Source organism: Nomascus leucogenys, chromosome 11 (genome assembly GCF_006542625.1).
Source record: "Nomascus leucogenys isolate Asia chromosome 11, Asia_NLE_v1, whole genome shotgun sequence".
NCBI lineage: Eukaryota > Metazoa > Chordata > Mammalia > Primates > Hylobatidae > Nomascus > Nomascus leucogenys.
Window position 1 is genome coordinate 78,965,833 of NC_044391.1, and position 19,091 is coordinate 78,984,923.

Here is a 19,091-nt window from a genome sequence, read left to right on the forward strand (position 1 = left end):
GTGTATAGTGGGGGCACAGGGGGTAAATGGGAATTCTCTATACTTTCCACTCAATTTTGCTGTGAACCTAAAACTTCTCTAAAAAGTAAAGTTTATTAATTAAAAAAAAAGAATGAGTGGTCATCTCAAAATTCATGTGTCTAAAACCAAGCTCTTGATTCGTATCTCCCCACACATTCTTCCTCTAGTCTTATCTGTCTCATCCATCCATTGGGTGATTAGGCCCAACCCACCAGCACTGCTGACAGCCTTCCTTTGAAATATATCTGGAGGGAACACTTCTCACCACCTGTAGTCCAACCACCCTGATCTAGGGTCCCACACATAAAGTGTCCTTCTGCCTCACGGCTTTGTATTTACTGTTCCGTCCTTGCTGCTTCTCCTCATTCATGTCTCCATTGCAAAATCACTTCAGTAGAGAGACCTTCCCCTGTTACTGTACCTAAATAGTAATCCCATTCTTTATCCCCCCCAGCTTGTTTTGTGTCATAGCACCTGTCACTACTTGGCATTATTCTTTCTATATATTTTTTGTTCTTGGTCCATATCATCCCACAGAATAAGTTCCAAGAAGGGAGAGATTTGGTTTTGTTTGCTGCTATATCTTCAGTGCCTAGCACACTTAGGGACTCAAATTTTTGCTGAATGAATGAATGAATGAATGAATGAATCTGTCACCAGTAGAATAGCATTTGCTTCCTAAGGAGTTTCTAGCCCCCTCTACAGACTAATCTCCACATTGCAGGTAGGGAGATACGTTTTCAATCTGACGTTTCTCTCAGGATAGAGCCCAGATCCCTGCCTACATTGAACTACTGTCCTCCTCACTTCACTTCAGTGCTCCCCAGGGGGCCAACTTCCAGTCCCTGGAGTAGGCTGTGCTCTTTCTCTCCACAGGACAGACGCTTCTTTTCAGCTCCCACACCTCTATTTACTCTTCACATTTCTCAAGAGTTCCTTCTCCACGGAAGCTACTTTGACCCCCAGATTAGGGCAGATTCCATGTGATAGGTTCTGACAGAACCGTGTTCCTTTTCTGCAGATAAATCATCTCACTTTGTAACTACGTATTATGTAAGTTCCATGACAGCAGAGTCCATGTCTATTCTGCACACAGTTGTATCCCCTGCCTACAGCAGTGTGCCTGGTACTGCCAGGTTCTCAAGAAGAGTTGGTTGATGAATGAATGAAGGCATAAATGAGCATGGCAATCTCCGCTATTGCCAGACAAGTCTCCAAAGCATATCCAGAGAATGAAACTTTCAGGCATCACTAACAAATCCTTCAAGTTTGAGAGACCAGGGAACTCTAGGGGTGGCTGGCTAAGTTTCTCCCTGCCTGGCCCAACACCAGGTGCTTTAAGCACAAATACTAGCTAAGTAGATGACAACATTCTTGTGCACTGAGGCTTAGAAATCTCACTGGGGAGACACAGTCACCTGTCATTGTCCCTAGCCATGTAAGTCAGGCATTACTTCCCAGATTAATATTTCTTCAAACATCTAAACTTAAGTGATCATCTGTAAAAAGTAGTTTTTACTTACATGTATAAACTAGAGGGTTTTACATGAGAAACAGAATCACACTCTCAGAGTTTCTTTGACAGCTTTACATTTCCTGCATTTGTGGCTTATTTTAATACCAGTGTAATATTTTAATGGCTGTGGGATAATTGATGTGGATATTTTCATCTGAAAAATGATGATTTTTCTGTAAAACAAATTATCTTTAAAAGTTTGCTGACTCTCTCTCTTTTTTTTTTTTTTTTTTTGAGACTGGTTCTCTCTTTGTCACCCAGCCTGAAGTGCAGTGGTGCAGTCATGGCTCACTGCAGCCTTGACCTTTGGAGTCAAGCGATTGTCTCACCTCAGCCTCCCAAGCAGCTGGGACTACAAGTGCACATCATAGCTGGCTTATTTTTGCATTTTTTTTTTGTGAAGACAGGGTTTCACCATATGCGCAGGCTGGCCATGAACTCCTGGGCTCAAGCACCCCGGCTTCCCAGTGTTGGGATTATGGACGTGAGCCACCACACTGGGCCAACTGAATCTTTTTATAAGAAAAACAAACAACAACAACAACAACAAAAACCCCGTGTTTTATAATTTTTCACCAGTCCCTAATGTGAACAGGGCAAAAATGTAGGCATAGGAATTAGCTGTCTTTTACTCAGCTCTTTCTGCCTCACTCCAAGTAGACTCTGTCAGCTTTGGACTCATCTGCTGCAAATATGCACCTCTCTGAAAATGAACTGTAACACAGATCAGTTCCTACCAAATTATCAAATACCTGGACTCTCGATTGCTAACTATGTAATTGCCTATGATTTTGGAAAAACATTTAAAAATCCTCCATCACCTGAAATTTGATGGTTGTTGTGGAACAAATAGGAGGAAATAATCTACCCTCCTCCACCCCCACCTTTTCCTCTGTCTTATCAAAACCCTTCACCCAGCGATATAATCTCTTTTCAGTTTCCTCGCTACCAACTCTTCATCACCAACAGAGCTCAAAAATATGGATTTACTCTGTTTACTCTGTTTTTAAATGAGATTTGATGACATCCAGGGACCACTCTGTTTCCCTACAGGGCATATACTGCCAGTTTCATAATGAAAGTAAATGGAAAAATAACATTCACTTTACTGAAACTCGGTTTGTGGCAAACTGGATTGGAATGTACTCTTCTGCTGGGGACTGTCAGGGGCTCAGGACCATTTTGTACTGCACTGCATCCCTCGGAGTAAAGACAGTCCCCAAACAACAATAATGGATGACTGATAATAATCTTTGAGTATAAGCTTCCCTAAAAAAAGATAAAAGTACTGACTGTGGATATAAGAGTATATTGCTATATACCCTTCTACCTTAATAATAATACATGTCACAAATATATTTAAAAATATGAAATATGCCACAGAAAACAACTGCTTTTACACCACCCACATCTCCTCATTTTTCTTTTAATGTGGTGACTTTTAGGGTGAGATATATTGAAATATACTCCTGTGCATTTTTGCTCCATTTATGTATTTACTTTTGCCTCTATTTGTTAGCAAGGTCCCTTTAAATCTATTAGAGACACACCTAAGGTGGATACTATATTAGGGGAATTAGGCATTTCAAGGTTTGAGATGACAGATTTCATTTTCAGTCAGATAACTGCTCCTGGATCTCTATACAAAATGTCCTAAGAGTGTGCATGTGCTCAACCAATTTTATTTTGCACTGTTTTCTAGTCAGATGAATATTCGTCTCATCTGCAGATAAATATCAGGTTAACCAGAGATGCGGACAAACAACATACTCTTTTGTCCATCTGCATTGTAAGAAACTTTTTTTTTTTTTTGAGATGGAGTCTTGCTCTGTTGCCCAGGCTGGAGTGCAGTGGTGTGATCTCGGCTCACTGCAACCTCTGCCTCCCGGGTTCAAGCAATTCTCCTGCCTCAGCCTCCCGAGTAGCTGGGACTGCAGGCACATGCTACCACGCCTGGCTAATTTTTGTATTTTTAGTAGAGATGGGGTTTTGCCATTTTGGCCAGGCTAGTCTCGAACTCCTGACCTCAGGTGATCCGCCTGCCTTGGCCTCCCAAAGTGCTGGGATTACATAATAGGCATGATCCACTGCATCCGGCCAGAACATTTTTCTTTAATTATTTATTTAAATGTGCAAAGGAAACCAAACTTTTTTTATTTTAAAGAAGAGCTTTTAAAAATATAATTAATGAGAAATAAAGTTATCTTATGTCTTCTTTTGGAAGTTTGCAACATGTTAAGTCATGGATGCAAGTAGGTGACATCCTTCCCAGTGATTTGCGGTTACACGCCCGAGTCTTGCACCTACTCTTGGCTGAGGATGTACTAGGGCAGTGATCTGATGTTAACTCATTAGAGCAGTTTGCAGAGAGTCTTTTCAAAAGGAGTTGTAAATCTTCATTTCTTCTTGTTATTTGGATGTGTTTCACGGGCTGTTGCAGATGACTGGGACTGGGATATGTGTGGCAGGAGAAAGCAAAGATAGAAACCAGTCGCTGTTACGTCTGCCTTTGTCAACTAAAATTCACTTTTTGGAGAGGTGGGAGCAGGTAAGTAAGGTAATCCAAGAAAAGTCCCAAAGCACCAAGAAAAGTTCGCTGGAAAAGTATTCCCTAGTAAGTGCCCTTCTAACAGGGGCCCAAGAGACCACCTCAATGAAATGAGGCTCCAGGGAATTTGGTAACATTTTCCTATTTGCTGTTTTTCTTTCTCAAATTGTGTGAAAAAGATTTAGCATTCTTCTCTGGCTCCAAATTTTACAACTTCAATTCATGGAGAAATTATCCTAATCTCATGATTAAACTAATCCATTAAAAAATAAAAAAGAAACCTTCCCCAGAAGCATTAAGTGGATGAGCATAATCAACATCCCCCAGATGGGACCAGCTGGACCAGGAGGATGCAAGCACCCCACAGTCACACCAACACTGAGGTAGACTTGACTACATGCACATTTTCAGTAAGGAAGCTTTGTCATTAATCATGGAAACAATGCCCACTAATTGATATTAATAATTAATCTCATTTTAAGAAAAATCAACTTATCACTTTGGGAGGCCGAGATGGGTGGATCACGAGGTCAGGAGATTGAGACCATCTTGGTCAACATGGTGAAACCCCGTCTCTACTAAAAATACAAAAATTAGCTGGGTGTAGTGGCGTGTGCCTGTAATCCTAGCTACTTGGAAGGCTGAGGCAGGAGAATCGCTTGAACCAGGGAGTCAGAAGTTGCAGTGAGCTGAGATTGTGCCACAGCACTCCAGCCTGGTGACAGAGCAAGACTCCGTTTCAAAAAAGAAAAAAAAAAAAAAAAGGAAAATCAACTTGTGTGGGTCTATAAAGAAAGGACTACATTACTAGCTTAAAAATTAGCTTTCTGTAAGTCAGCCTTGCTGATACACTCTACAGATGGGATGTATTTTCACCCAATCAGGAAATACTTCAAAGTAACATTGATAGGTTCTCGTAAGCTTTTATATCATTCTTTATAGAACTTCAGTTATGGGCCAGATTTCCAAGAATTTATTACAATATCATTTGTGTGTTTTTTTGACCTCTAATCAGCTTTGTTCACATAAATGAATGCCAATGATTCAGATTTTTAAAATGCCCTTTGGCAGATGAATTCAGTTCCTCCAGTCTTGTAAATAAATACAATCAGGCAGTGATATTAGACCATTGCTCTGCTTATGAATACATAACTTTAAGTGGTTGGTAAACCTGCACAAATACTAGAGACCTACAAGGCTCAGAAGTGAATTACTGACCTAGGAATAACAGGCTATTTCATACCCAAAATGACATTGCCGACCCAACCTTAATAAGACTTGGGGTTTGACATTTTTTTCCAGACACAATGATAGATTCTCACTGATCTATTTATACTCTATTGCCTGTCCCCAGTGTGATCAATATTATGCAATAATAGATGGCTGACTGGAGTTATGAATGCTATTTGTGACCCTGATTCAACTCATACCGAATTCTGCTATACAGTGACCAGCGAGGTTCCTATTCATTTAACATAGTTTATACTGAAGTATTATGCGGAACCATATGAAATTGATATTTTTATACGTGAAAACAGTCTAATGTCAGTTTTTTCATATGGACCAAACTAACATCAAAAGAATTTCTTTCAAAGGTTGTTTTGTCGTGTTCCTAGCGTATGGACTTTGTAACAGCAGTCCAAAATTTTTCTTAACACTTTGTTGTTATTTCCTGCTGGCTATATGTCCCTTTAACTTTAAGTTTCAGAAGTGGTTTTTATGCTTCTTCTCTTTGCTTCTTGACTAGTATGCATAATTCATCAAGAAAGATCAAATATGTTGTGTTTATTCCAACAACACATCAAACATAACACAATTAAGCCTAAATCTTTTTTAAATAAGTTTTTAAGGAAAGAAAGGTAATATTGTTAAGCAATCTTATGATAACAAGCAAAATTGTGTCAGCCAGATGACTGCTGGTGTGTCACTGAATAGTTTACACTACTTCTGAAATAATAACAATGTGTCCCCTGCAATCAGCCTGAGCTCTTTCTCAGTGGATGTATTACCAGTGAATCATACAAATTTTCGATCCTTCACACATATCTCTGTGCAAGGAATTGCCCAGGAAATTCCGAGTATGAATGAATTCCAAAATGTCAACTAAAAAAATACATACTCAGTTCTAGGTTATCTAGGTCATCCCTGGTAGGAAACATCAATATCAAAAGAAATAATTCTTTTTTTTAAAGTAAAGATGATGAATTTATTCAATTTTTTTGAAAAAAAAAAAAAGCAAAGTTAACTAGTTAATTGTCAAACTACGGATGCTTTTTGACTTACAATGGGGTTATGTCCTCATAACCCCATTGTAAGTTGAAAATCTTACATCAAAAATGCATTTAATACACTTAGCCTACCGAACATCACAGCTTAGCCTAGCCTACCTTAAATGTGCTCAGAATACATACATTAGTCTACAGTTCGGCAAAACAATCTAACACAAAGCCTATATAATAAAGTTAGTTGTTATGAAGAATTTTGCATCAAAATTCAAAGTATGGTTTCTACTGAATGTATATGGCTTTTGCACGATTGTACAGTCAAAAAATCATAAGCCAAACCACCATAAATCAGGGACCATCTGTAATTTTAACTCCTAAAATAGCTCAAGGCAATAAGAAATATCATTTGTTTTTGACAAATAGAAGTTTGAAGTAAATCTGCAGGATTTTCTCACACATTTCCACAAGACTAAAACTCATTGCATAGTAAACCTTTAATGCTTTAGATCAACTTTGAAAAATCCCACTATTTTACCTTTATCTTTGCTATTGACTCCCTCTGTCAAACTGGGGAATTCACTTAACCTCTCTTATATTAAATTCTCCAACTTGTGCAATAGATACATAGATTATTAGCAAAGTAGGCAATTGTAAAGTGTTTATTTTGATGGAATTTTATTGATTTTAGCTATTTCCAAGCCCTGGTATACTTATCTAATACTTATATTTGAATATAAGCAATCTTTTATTGTCACCATTAAAATGGCTTTAAAAGAGTTTTAGGAAGGCTAATAAAATTAGTGCAAACACTTTTAAAAGTGTCAGATTATATACAGACATGCTAAATAATATTATAATGTTATCACTAAACATTTGAATCCCCCTTTCCCTTTGTTAGCATGAGAACACACTCTTTCCTCTGATTTGAAGTGGGAAAAGGGCTAGAAAGTAGAATATAGAAAAAAGGGCTCTTCTAGTACCTAAACCTGATAGGCAGTGGGCAGATGAATATGAATTGGATTTGCTATTCTTCAGCTATTTTTCTTTCTGGAGGCTGAGCTGTCTGGCTTTTTCTATGAGGGCTGTAGCCTACAAGATGGCAGATTGTGCCAGAGTGCTAGAACCATCACACAGATCTCAAGGGAAGAACATGGTTGCTGCCTAAGAATTATTATTGTAAAGATTATGAGCCTGACAGTGCCTTAAATCTATCCAGACTTGTTCAACCCACTACCAGAAAAGTGAGTCTGCCCTAGCACTATGGCATTTTAGGACCCGTGTCTCAAACACATTTCCTTTTCCAGGTCCAGGAAGGACTATGGCACAAAATGTAAAGGAGTGTCAGAAATATATAGTAATCAAGATATATAATTTTTTAGAATTAAAATTAATGCAAATAATGCATGATGAACAAAATGTCAAAATTGTAATTAGGGACAGGATTGATATTACTAATTATTCCTTTTGCCTTAGGTTCCACTATGACTCAGTAAGACACTGTTACTGATCTTGTCGTCACTTAAAATTTTACTGAGTTTTTTTATTTTTTATTTTTTTTTTGGGCGGGGAGACAGAGTCCCGCTCAGTCGCCCAGGCTGGAGTGCAGTGGTGCGATATTGGCTCACTACAACCTCCGCCTCTTGGGCTCAAGCCATTCTCCTGCCTCAGCCTCCCGAGTAGCTAGGATTATAAGCGTCAGCGACCATGGCCAGCTAATTTTTGTATTTTCAGTAGAGATGGGGTTTCACCATGTTGGCCAGGCTGGTCTTGAACTCCTGACCTCAGGCGATCCACCTGCCTCAGCCTCCCAAAGTGCTTGGATTACAGGCGTGAGCCACTGCGCCCAGCCTTTACTGAGTTTTATTGGTGCCACCCTAATTTGTGTGCCTGAGAGAGGTCCTGGCCCCTGACATCCTGTTTAAAATTAAAATTTTTTATTTTTTTACTTTGCCCTTTGTTTTCTGACTAGCTCAACCTCTCACTGGCTTCTCTCTCTTAAGTCACCTCCTGACTATGGTTATGCCCTTTTCTTTGTGTACGGATGGTCCTGACATAAGATGGTTGAACTTACCATTTTTTGACTTTACAATGGTGTGAAAGTGATACTCATTCAGTAGAAACCATACTTTGAGTTCCTATACGACCATTCTATTTTTCACTTTCAGTACAGCATTCAATAAATTACATGAGAGAGTCAACAGTTTATTATAAAATATGCTTTGTGTTAGGTAATTTTGCCTAATGTAGGCTAGTGTCCTAAGTGTTCTGGGCATGTTTAACGTAAGCTAGGCTAAGCTGTAATGTTTGGTAAACTAGGTGCATTTTCAACTTATAATGGGTTTTTGGGGACATAGTCTCATCCTAAGTTGAGCATCATCATCTACACTCTAAACTCTAAGAGGTCAGGAATTGTATCTGTTTGGTTTATAGCTGAATCTTGAGTACTTTTAACACAGTGCCTGGAACACAGTAGCTGAATGGAAGCTGATATTCAATGTTATGCATGACTTTCTTGCATGATTATGTGGTTGGGAAATGTCTCTGGCAGAACCCCTACCCTAGAGCCTGCTTCAGGGTCACAGACCTCTTTCCAGAATTTTCCTGGATTCTGGGGACAGGGAACCAGAAATAATATATCTTGAGGTCTGCAAAAATCACAGGGTCAGTGGACTTATGTGCACCCAAGTAGATTCAAATGGGAATCAAGAAGATGATCAACCTTTTTTTTGGGAAAAAAAAAAAAAAACTAACATAATGTAACGTGTTTAAAAAAAAGATCTATTTTGCAAAAGATCCAGAAAAGAGTATGCTAATTTACATGATTTGAGCTTTTTGTTTATTTGCAGTGGCTCCTGAAGTTTCTCAGGTTTGGGAAGTACACAACACTTACCTTCAATGGTACACTGATCAGGGACTGGAATCTTCTTTCCAATTTCCATGGCATATGCTTTCACTTTGCTGAGGTTTTTTTTTAAGTGCAAGTAGAGCTTATCTTGGTATTCTATAGGACTTGCAGTTGTCTCTGGAGTTTCTTCCTGGAAGTTTTCTTTAACAGTTTCTGGCAAATTCTCTGAGTCTATATGTATAATATTTGGGTATGAAACTGAAGACTCCCCCAGCTGTGATCTATCAGTGTCTGTCTTAAAGGGCAGTTTGTCATTTCCTTGGCCAAGTGGGTCTATTTCTGAAAGAGAGATGCTGGCTGGTATGTCTCCCCTGTTTTCATCTTCGCCGTCATCTGAACCCACACCCTTTGTGAGCATAGTGTGCAAAGCCAAACTTTTTGACCTAGAGTTCAAACAAAGGGAAAGTTAAAGAAGTTGTGTTACTATTCACTGACAAGGAAAAGAAATAATAATAATATTGGGACAAAAAGTTACTTCCTCTGGAGTGTGAAACTATTAATGGGCCTGATAAATGTATATCACCAATAAACGATGTAATAAACCAAACCTTTGAAAATCTAAGTCACCTCCAAAAACAAAGGTTTAAAAATCAATTTCATGGCAAAACTGGCTGCAAAATAGTAGACTTACATATTTTTCATCTTTGTCTACTTTTGCTTTTGATTTTTCATCAGAAATCAAGACACAGTATTTTCCATATGGCATATAAGCAATAGATTTGTCTTCCATTCATGGTACCCATTTAAAATAGTGAGCTTCTTTGGATAATGAGAGCATTGTGGATGATATTTCATTCATGTAAGGATGGCACTTTGGGTGGCGATAGGTAAAAGATATATAAAAAACACCCCGTAACAGAGTGATAACAAAGCTAATAGCGAACATGAAGTGTATGATTTAAAAATCAAACCAAGCAAGAGTTATACCTGTTAAATCTAATGTTTTTTCTTCCTTCTTTAGAAACTTGGCCCAGACTATATCTTCTGATAGAGCCAGGGGTATTGCTCTCTGCATTTATCTTGTCTTCAAAAGCCTGGATTTTAACTTGGAGTTTTTCATGGTCTTCATTTTCAGTTACTATGAGCTTGGTTTCTTCCAGTTTCTCAGGCAATTCAATTTCAGTGCTGATTTTTCTCCTAAAGGAATATAAATCATTGCATTAGATGCTGGCCATATATACTCTTCAGAACAGTGTTATTCTCTATTTAACTGCCTCTCACTCAGAAGCAAAAATTTTGCCTGATAATTTTTTTCATTGGTCATTTAACAAGTATTTACTGAATATCTACTACAGACATAGGTCTTTGAAATTGCTTCTATAGCTTGTTCTGCCAGAAATTTAGAAACAGTGGTGTTTATGTGAACTTTGCATTAAAAATGCTTTTTTAAGGGTTCAAAGAATAAAAAGCAGTTTTTATGCTCATGTACCATATTCTTTTCAAGAAATTCTTCAAATGTATGGCTTTCACATGAAATGTGTGCCAGATATTTTCTAAAAAATTTACATGTGCTGATATGTTTGTACTGAAATTACAGAATAAGAACATTTCACATACACTATATAAACTCATGGTTTTGTTAATTTTTAAAAAATCAGTGTAACTCTTACACCTTCCAAGCAGAAATATCTTTCTGAATTTTAAGATGTTGGAAGAAAGAGGTTTTCTATGAATGATATTAATATAGACCCAAATATCTTTTATAGCAGAGTTTATAAACCACTTTGTGGGTCATTAAAATTACTTCCTTTAAAGCAGGGGCCATGTGTGGTATAATTTTGGATTTCCTCTGAGGGTTAACAGTGCCTTAGCTAGAATGAGCACCTACAAATAAGCTGCAGAAATAGCTTTCTGATGTTCACTGAGGCGCTGAGTAATTATAGGAAAGTAGCATGCACTTATCTCCCCTTATTTATCTTCTAATATTGAGCTGCCTACAGCTACTTTAATTTTTATTCAACAACCACTGTCCATTTTTATAACGTATGGTGTATTAATTCTTTTCTTAAAAAACAAGGATAAAAGGAATTATTTTTACTTACCACACTTTTGACACCCAATATGTGGGTTTTTTTCTCATATCAACTAATTCTCCAACCCTCTAGACACCAACTGGGTGTCTTACAGTTCAATTCAATCCCAACACTGATGGCCTGGAATTAGCCCCATACTCCACAGACTGCCCCCAGTTCAGATGCCAGTGAGAAGTATGGGGTCTCCAGCTTACACTTCTGTTCAACTTGGCTACAAAGGTTCCCGCGCCGCCCCACCCCCATGGTTCAATAATTCACTGGAATGACTCATAGGACTCAGGAAAACACTTTAACTTATTATTATTGGATTTATTATAAAGGATACAACTCAGAAACACCCCAGTAGAAGAGATGCACAGGGCAACGTATGGGAGAAGGGGCTCAGAGCTTCTGTGCTCTTTCTGGGTATGCTGTACTCCCAGCACCTCAATGTGTTCACCAATCTGGAAGTTCTTGGAATTTTAGGGGTTATTATGACGGTTTCATTATTCAGGCATGATTGATTAAATGATTACCATTGGTGATTAACTCGATCTTCAGCCCCTCTCCCCTCCCCAGAGATTGGGGGTGGGTGAGTTATAGGGTAAGATAGAGAATGGGGCTGAAAGTTCCAACAGTGTAATCATGCCTTGGTCTTTCCTGTGACCAGTCCCAATCCTCAAGAAATCTAGGGGTCCCTGCCACCAGTCATCTCATTAGCATGTAAAAGACACCCATCAATCTGAGATTCTGAGGGTTTAGGAGCTGTATGCCATGAACTTGGGACAGAGACAAAATATTTATTTTTATTACAGTACATAATAATCCCTAGAAATATATTCACCAAGATGGTCTAATGATTTTGTTGGTTTGTCTGTGTATATTTACTTGGCTGTCTTTAGCATTTTTCCAAAACATTGAGGAAAGGGCCCAGACTTACAGAAAAATCTCGGCTTTTTCAAACATTACTTTTCCCTAAGGGCCAAAGTGAACCTGGCATAATACCTGAATGAGAGTGAGAGGAAAAACATACTTAAAAAAAAAAAAAGAGAAAGAAAGAAAGAAAGCACTGCCAGGCGTGGTGGCTCATGCCTGTAATCCCAACACTTTGGGAGGCCAAGGTGGGTGGATCAGTTGAGGTCAGGAGTTTGAGACCAGCCTGCTTAACATGGTGAAACCCCGTCTCTACTAAAAATACAAAAATTAGCTGGGTGTGGTGGCAGGCACCTGTAATCCCACCTACTTGGGAGGCTGAGGCAGGAGAATCAATTGAACCCGGGAGGCAGAGGTTGCAGTGAGCAGAGATTGCACCATTGCACTCCAGCCTGGGTGACAAGAGTGAAACTGTCTCAAAAACAACAACAACAAAAACAAACAAACAACAACAACAAAAACCCACTACTTTTTAGGAAAAAGCAATGCAGAAGGGCTGGTAACTAATTTTTTCAGTTACAATCTACCCATTCTGGCACCTATATCTGCGGTGGACACTGGTGAAGGTGCGTTAGCAGGGTTGGATAGTGAAGTTTTTCTGGCTGGCCCAGAGAGGAGAGCAGTCCTGGCGTTGAGGGAGGGTTCATGATTATGGGCCCTCAGTGGTCAGAATTCACCTGTAGGTCCAGTCCAGGGACAGCTGCTGATGATTGAAAGTGGGAACCAGTATCTTTTAGGTAACAAGGCAATTGTTTATTGTTTAATAAGTGGTTGCTTATACAATTTAAAACCATTTTTCTTACATAATTTTAAGTTTTCTATGGCTTTACATAATTTTTATCTACCCATACCATGCATAAATAAAATACATATTGATAGATTGCAAGAATCAGTATGTGGGAATAGAGGCTAAGCTTGAAAATGTTTTTCTTTCTGACATATATATGATATTGGCTACAGTCAAAGAGATGGGAGGCTTTGACATCTTTTAGCCAGAAGATTCTAAATGTTTACTCCCATTACAAATGAAACCAAGATAATGCTATCTTTAGATGATATTTTACAAACCATGATGATAGCCAAGGTTAATTTTTAAAAATCGAATGGACTCACCACACAAGAAATTTTGGGGAGTATTTATTTTCTATCCACATTAGTTCATGTATAGTCATGAAACTAAAATATTTCTCTGGTTCCATGGAACCTAATCACACTTCAAAATTAAAAGATACCTTTATTTCAAATATTTCTATAGCTGGGGTCATTAAAACTTAAAAATTTGTAAAGCATAACTTGTAACCCAAAATGTAAATATTAGATATTGAGCATTATACAAATGTTTTAATGTTTTAATTTTTAGGTTTTTAGAGATGGGGATCTTGCTATGTTGCCCAGGCTGGCCTCAAACATCTGGGCCCTAGTAGTTCTCTATCTCAGCCTCCTGAGTAGCTGGGACTACAGGTGTGTGCCACTGTGCCTGACTATATACATTTTTAAACCTCCAAACATATGAACTGTTAGAGGAAAATTTCTCATGAATTTATAATTTTTTTTTCTTTCTGTCTAAAGCTCTGGGTTATATCAGTTACAATAATCACATTTTCTTCAAAAAAACTTCAAATTTCATAGATTGTAGAAAACGTCCTAAGATAATTTTATTGGATCAGTTTTTTATTCTTAAAAAAAGTTTCGTATTTATGGAGATCCTTCTTTTATTTGTTGTACTCTTTATACCAATTTCACCATCTATAAAATAGGGATAATAACTGTACTTAACTCACGGGGTTGGTAGAATGATTAAATGACAGAACCAACATGAAGCAGTGTTCCTAGTACATAACAAGCAGTCATCACATGTTAGATTTTATTACTGTCAGGCTGTAGGAGGGGATGGCCACTTAGGCCCCTTTCTCTGCCTGTGTCTCCAGTGACCACATGTTGGTTAGTAAGCCCCGCAGCCTGGATGCATCAGAGCTTTAGTAGCTGGAAGCAGCCTTCCTTCACGTTCAAGTTGCTTTATAGCATTACTCTGATGAGATGCTGGGCATGACACTCACTGACCCCAAGAGGGCAGGTTGGGTGTCTCAAGGGTAAGGGTTCTCAGTGAAAAACAGGACACTCAGCCAAATCTGAATTTCAGATAAACAATAAGTTGTTTTTTTTGTTGTTGTTGTTGTTTTGAGATGGAGTCGTGCTCTGTTGCCCAGGCTGGAGTGCAGTGGAGCGACCTTGGCTCACTGCAAGCTCTGCCTCCCGGGTTCATGCCATTCTCCCACCTCAGCCCCCCCAGCAGCTGGGACTACAGGTGCCCGCCACCATGCCCAGCTAATTTTGTTTTTGTATTTTTCGTAGAGATGGGGTTTCACCGTGTTAGCCAGGATGGTCTCGATCTCCTGACCTCGTGATCCTCCCACCTCGGCCACCCAAAGTGCTGGGATTTTACAGGCATGAGCCACCGAGCCTGGCTAACAATAAGTATTTTTAAGTGTAGGTATATCCCTAGTGAAATATACTAAAAATATATTATACTTGACTACAGTTATTATACTAAAAAAAATCCTAAGAAATTATTTGTTCTTTAACTGAAATTCAGCTGGGTGTCCTGTATTTTTATTTGTTAGATTTGGCAAAGCAACTCTGGGATAAATCCCTGCTGCCCTGTGGGCAGGGACCTGTACAACTCATCTGGTCTGGCACAGTGCTTGGCGCACAAAGGACCTGGAATTTTTGTAGAATAAGTGAACTGAAACCACATTGTTGTCTGAAGTCAGCCTGCCGCCCACCTCCAAACAACAACAACAAGAACCACAAAACACAAAAAACAAAACAAACAAATAACAACAACAAAAAAACCCCAAAAACCTCCTGAGATCTACCAGATGCCCATGAGAGACTAGCCACTTCTCCTGGCCCTTCAGGGTTTGGGGATGGCACAGTGCTATTTGGTAAACATGAAATGTGGAGAGAAGCAGGGAGCAAGAGTAGAGGAAAAAAGAGTAATTTGCAAGGGAACAAATATGAAGAATGAAGAAGCAACAATAAAGTATCTGGGATAAAGAAATGCTCTCTAGATCTAAGGCTGATGAGAATTCTCACCGCAAAGACTTTCTCTTCTACACAATCTCCCTTGGTTTTATGATTTAGATTTCTAGAGCACAGAAGTCAGTGGACTGGGGTGGTAATGAAGTCATTGAGGCAGCCAAGGTCTCCAGATGGGTCAAAGGGAACTTTCTGTTTCTGGCCATCAATCCACCTGGGCATGCCACAGAACTTTGCTGGCAGGGAGACAGGACAAACTTCAATTCCAATAAATTGGAAGGTCAGGAAATGGTAGATAGAGGGTTTGGGTTTATCATAAACATTCCTTCTCCTTTACTTCTTTTCCTCTTGCTTTTAAAATTTAGTATAAAAAGATAGAAGTATTCTGTTCGAAACAAAGTTTTTGAACAAAAAGTTCAAAAACCAAGATCTTTTCCTGAGATAAACTTCTGCTTCCCTTCTAGGGCAAGGAAACACATCACAAATGTGAAAGTGCTGGCAGATCCATGGGTCCTGTATGTGTTTACTTGTAGAGTGGTGGGGCAGGGGGCAGGGGCCAGTGGGTTGGGCTCACGCAGGGGTTGTTATTTCTTTTCCATTTGTCACTTTTGACCCCAGAGGTAATTTTACAGAAATCTTTGCCAGAGTTCTATAATCCCCTAAATATTAACTTGGCCTTAACTCAACACACCACATTACAAGAGGCTCAGATAATTTCTAGTCTGAACAGTTTCTGGTTTCTGTTGCCAAAGCAAAGTTTTTAAAAGTACCTCTAGGGATTCCCAGGGGGAGGCCTAATTACCTCCCTCTTGTGTGAATGGGGACTTCCCTTAGAAACAAATTGGCCCTTGGGCTGCTCGCTGCTCTCACTAAGCTGGGAGATGAGACTATAAAGCTGGCAGGGGTGGAAAGATTGGCAGCCTCTCTTCCTGGCTCCTTAAATCAAAGAAAAATAATATTAGTTAATGTTTGATGATCTTGGCTTACAATTCCATGTCCAGGGTATGTACTCCTGCAGAGTTAAGCTTGTTAAAGGAGAAGTAGGAGAACGCAATGGACTAAATCCACATTGGAGTCCTAAATTCTTAGAATGCTATATTCCTTACTCTTCAGTAATCTCTTGGATCATCAGTCATCATAGAGAAGATCCCCCAACTTCACAGTGCTAGCATCTGTTTTGGGACTGCAGTAAATGATGCTGCCGGAACACCTAAGCTGGAATGTTAAGGGAAAGGACAACAATAAGACTCAGTTCTTGGTATCTATCCTGCCTCTGACCTGCTCAGTGGGCAAAAGCAGAGATGGGCAGGTACCTAGTTATGTGGGGATCAGAATGTGATCATGCCAATGGTAGAACTCTGCTAAAATGAAATAACTCCATGGTTTACTTCATTTACACAAAATTTCAAAAGAGTTTTCAAAAGCAGACAGTTGTGGGGGAAATTGACTGAACATAATCTTATGGGGAAAGCTTAGGTTCATGACTCCAATTTCATGTTTATTAGTGATGCTATAAAACTCTTAAGGACTGTAAGTTTTATTTTTGTTATATAAAAATGGGATTGATATTACATCATTAGATTGCTGAAAGCATTATATAAGATAATGAATTTGACAGTGTTGCTCATATAGAATGGGCATGAAAAATTCAAGGCATGGTAAAACCCTGAGTGGCTGCTGCTTAATGTGGACATTTGACACTGGAAGGAGGTTTGCGCAAGTGGTACCAATCCTAGAAGATACACGTTTCCTGCTCAAAGCCAGGGAGGACTATAAAATCCCTCCTCTTACTGCACTATCTTCAACAGTGTGTACTAAAAGAGAGGGACTCTCCTACTCCACGAGCATACAAGAACTGGGATATAGAAATGGCCAATTAAAAAAAAATCCCTGCACTTCAAATATGAATTCTGAGCAACTGCAGACAAAGAGAATATCCTGAAATTAGGATGAAAATATAAAAGCCATGATACAAGGAAGCGACACTTCTAATTCAGATGCCCAACCATTTGCTCACTTTTCAGTTATTTAACCAACATGGGAGAGAATGAGACACGGAAAAGGGATCAGCAAAAAGTGCAAAGCCCCTGCTTTTCCTACTCAAAGTGAGATCCCTGGACCACCGGCATCAGCATCACCTTGGAGCTCGTCAGAAATGCAGAATCTCAGGCTCTGATCCCAGATCTACTGAATCAGAATGTGCACTTTAATACGGTCGCCAGGTGTCCAGTGACACATTCGAATTTTGAGAAGCGATGGCCCAGACAATGAAATAAGAGAATCTGAAGTGGACCAGGGCAGAGGCCTTTTTCCTCAAGCAAGGCTGCTGAGGGTTTCACTAATTCTGTAGTAAGGTAAGACTTAATCTGTGGATTATTTGGAGTTGGTGGGCTTTGCCTTTTATCCTTTTGGGGATACATTCCGAGGTAAAGGTACATTTTCGGGTTTTGCTGCTGACAGATACTGGTTCAGATGGACCCCAAATCTTTAGATTCCTGAGACGACTGGGCATATCGGGTGAGCAGTAGCCCTAACAGAAGACGGCTGCCCCATCCTAATGAACTGCCACCCAGATACAACACAAGCTACAAAAACACTTTGTAAATTATAAAGGACTGTAAAAAATGTAGAGTAGGAATATCATCAAAGCACTGTCAATCAAGAGGGAGACCTGTAAGGTAATGTGCTCTTCTTTGTCTGGGCTGACTTTATTGTCTGGGCACAGGAGCAAGCAATAGGGTCTGGCCATGAGGATTAAAGAACTAAGACATTGTCACTCTTGGCATTTGACACTGGAAGAGCAGGAAAAATGGTTAAAATTTTCCTATTTGATACATCTTCTCGTAGTCTTCATCTCAAATATGATACTGTAACCCAATTTTAATTGATAGAAACATAGTTACCCAGAAATGGAGGATATAATTAATCAAAAACACATCAATAACTGAGCCGGGGATAGAACTCCTACATGAAATTCTGTGATTCAATTCCTAGTCTACCTAGAATTCAGCCCTTACCTACAGCAAGGTTTAGCTAACAGCCTTCAGGCTGCCAACTAATGAAAAGCCTATCTTTTGCTTTATGATGAATATAAATAATATTAAGAACCATTTTTCCTCAGCTGTAACCCATCTTAGAGTAGCTGTATCTCAACCATGGCCACAATGGTGTGTGTTCATCACCTTTCATTTATTAAATCTCTTTCCTTTAGGTCCCAGGAGAAAGTTTAGGGAATAAAATATTAGGTATTAAAGAGAGTTCCCAGACTTAGTCTGGGTCCAGCTGCATCCAACGTTTAATACGGTAGCTTTTAAACTTGCTGTAGTAAAGAACTATTTTTTTTTCTTAATTTTCATGTCACAGACCAATATTTTTGTAAAGATAGCAAAAATAAACTACTAGAGAAATGCAATGAATAAAACAAGACATACAACATCCACTGATCAGGTACTTGACTATTATAGCAATGTTAAATTGCTATAAAAGTTCTAACTTCTTATTTTCTTATTTTTAATATCTGCAATCACTTCATCACAGTCTGATAAGAAACAGTTTGCAGATGGGCGCTGGTCTAGTGGATATGCCATCACCTATTATAATACACACCTGTAACAAAGTGCTAATGCTACTCATTAACATTTACAGAGGGCTTTCTATGTATAGTTTTCACTGTTCTAAATCTGGTACATGAATTGCTTCCACACAATCAAGGGAAGCTGGCCCTATTAGTAACTCCATTTACAGATGAGGAAACCGAGGCACACTTAAGGTCACTTAGTTACACCAACATTAAATCCAACTGTTTGCCTCCAGAGCACTCACTTAACACTCCACTCTGCACACTTCCTCTAAGTAGGTGTGGTTCAGGTTACATCTGAATCTACCCCAGGAA

The 19,091-nt window shown here is 39.0% G+C and overlaps 1 protein-coding gene across 3 annotated transcripts in view; it reads right to left on the reverse strand.

The window, feature by feature from the left end:
- The window catches only part of VEPH1 (ventricular zone expressed PH domain containing 1), a 262,961-nt gene that overhangs the window by 101,593 nt on the left and 142,277 nt on the right, over nucleotides 1-19,091 (reverse strand). For all 3 annotated transcript variants that reach the window (XM_003256345.4, XM_003256344.4, XM_030822750.1), the window contains exons 8-9: nucleotides 10,143-10,352; nucleotides 9,201-9,598 (exon numbers count right to left, since the gene is read on the reverse strand). In XM_003256345.4, the coding sequence (XP_003256393.1) occupies nucleotides 9,201-9,598; nucleotides 10,143-10,352 (608 nt within the window). The remainder of the gene's footprint in view (nucleotides 1-9,200; nucleotides 9,599-10,142; nucleotides 10,353-19,091) is intronic.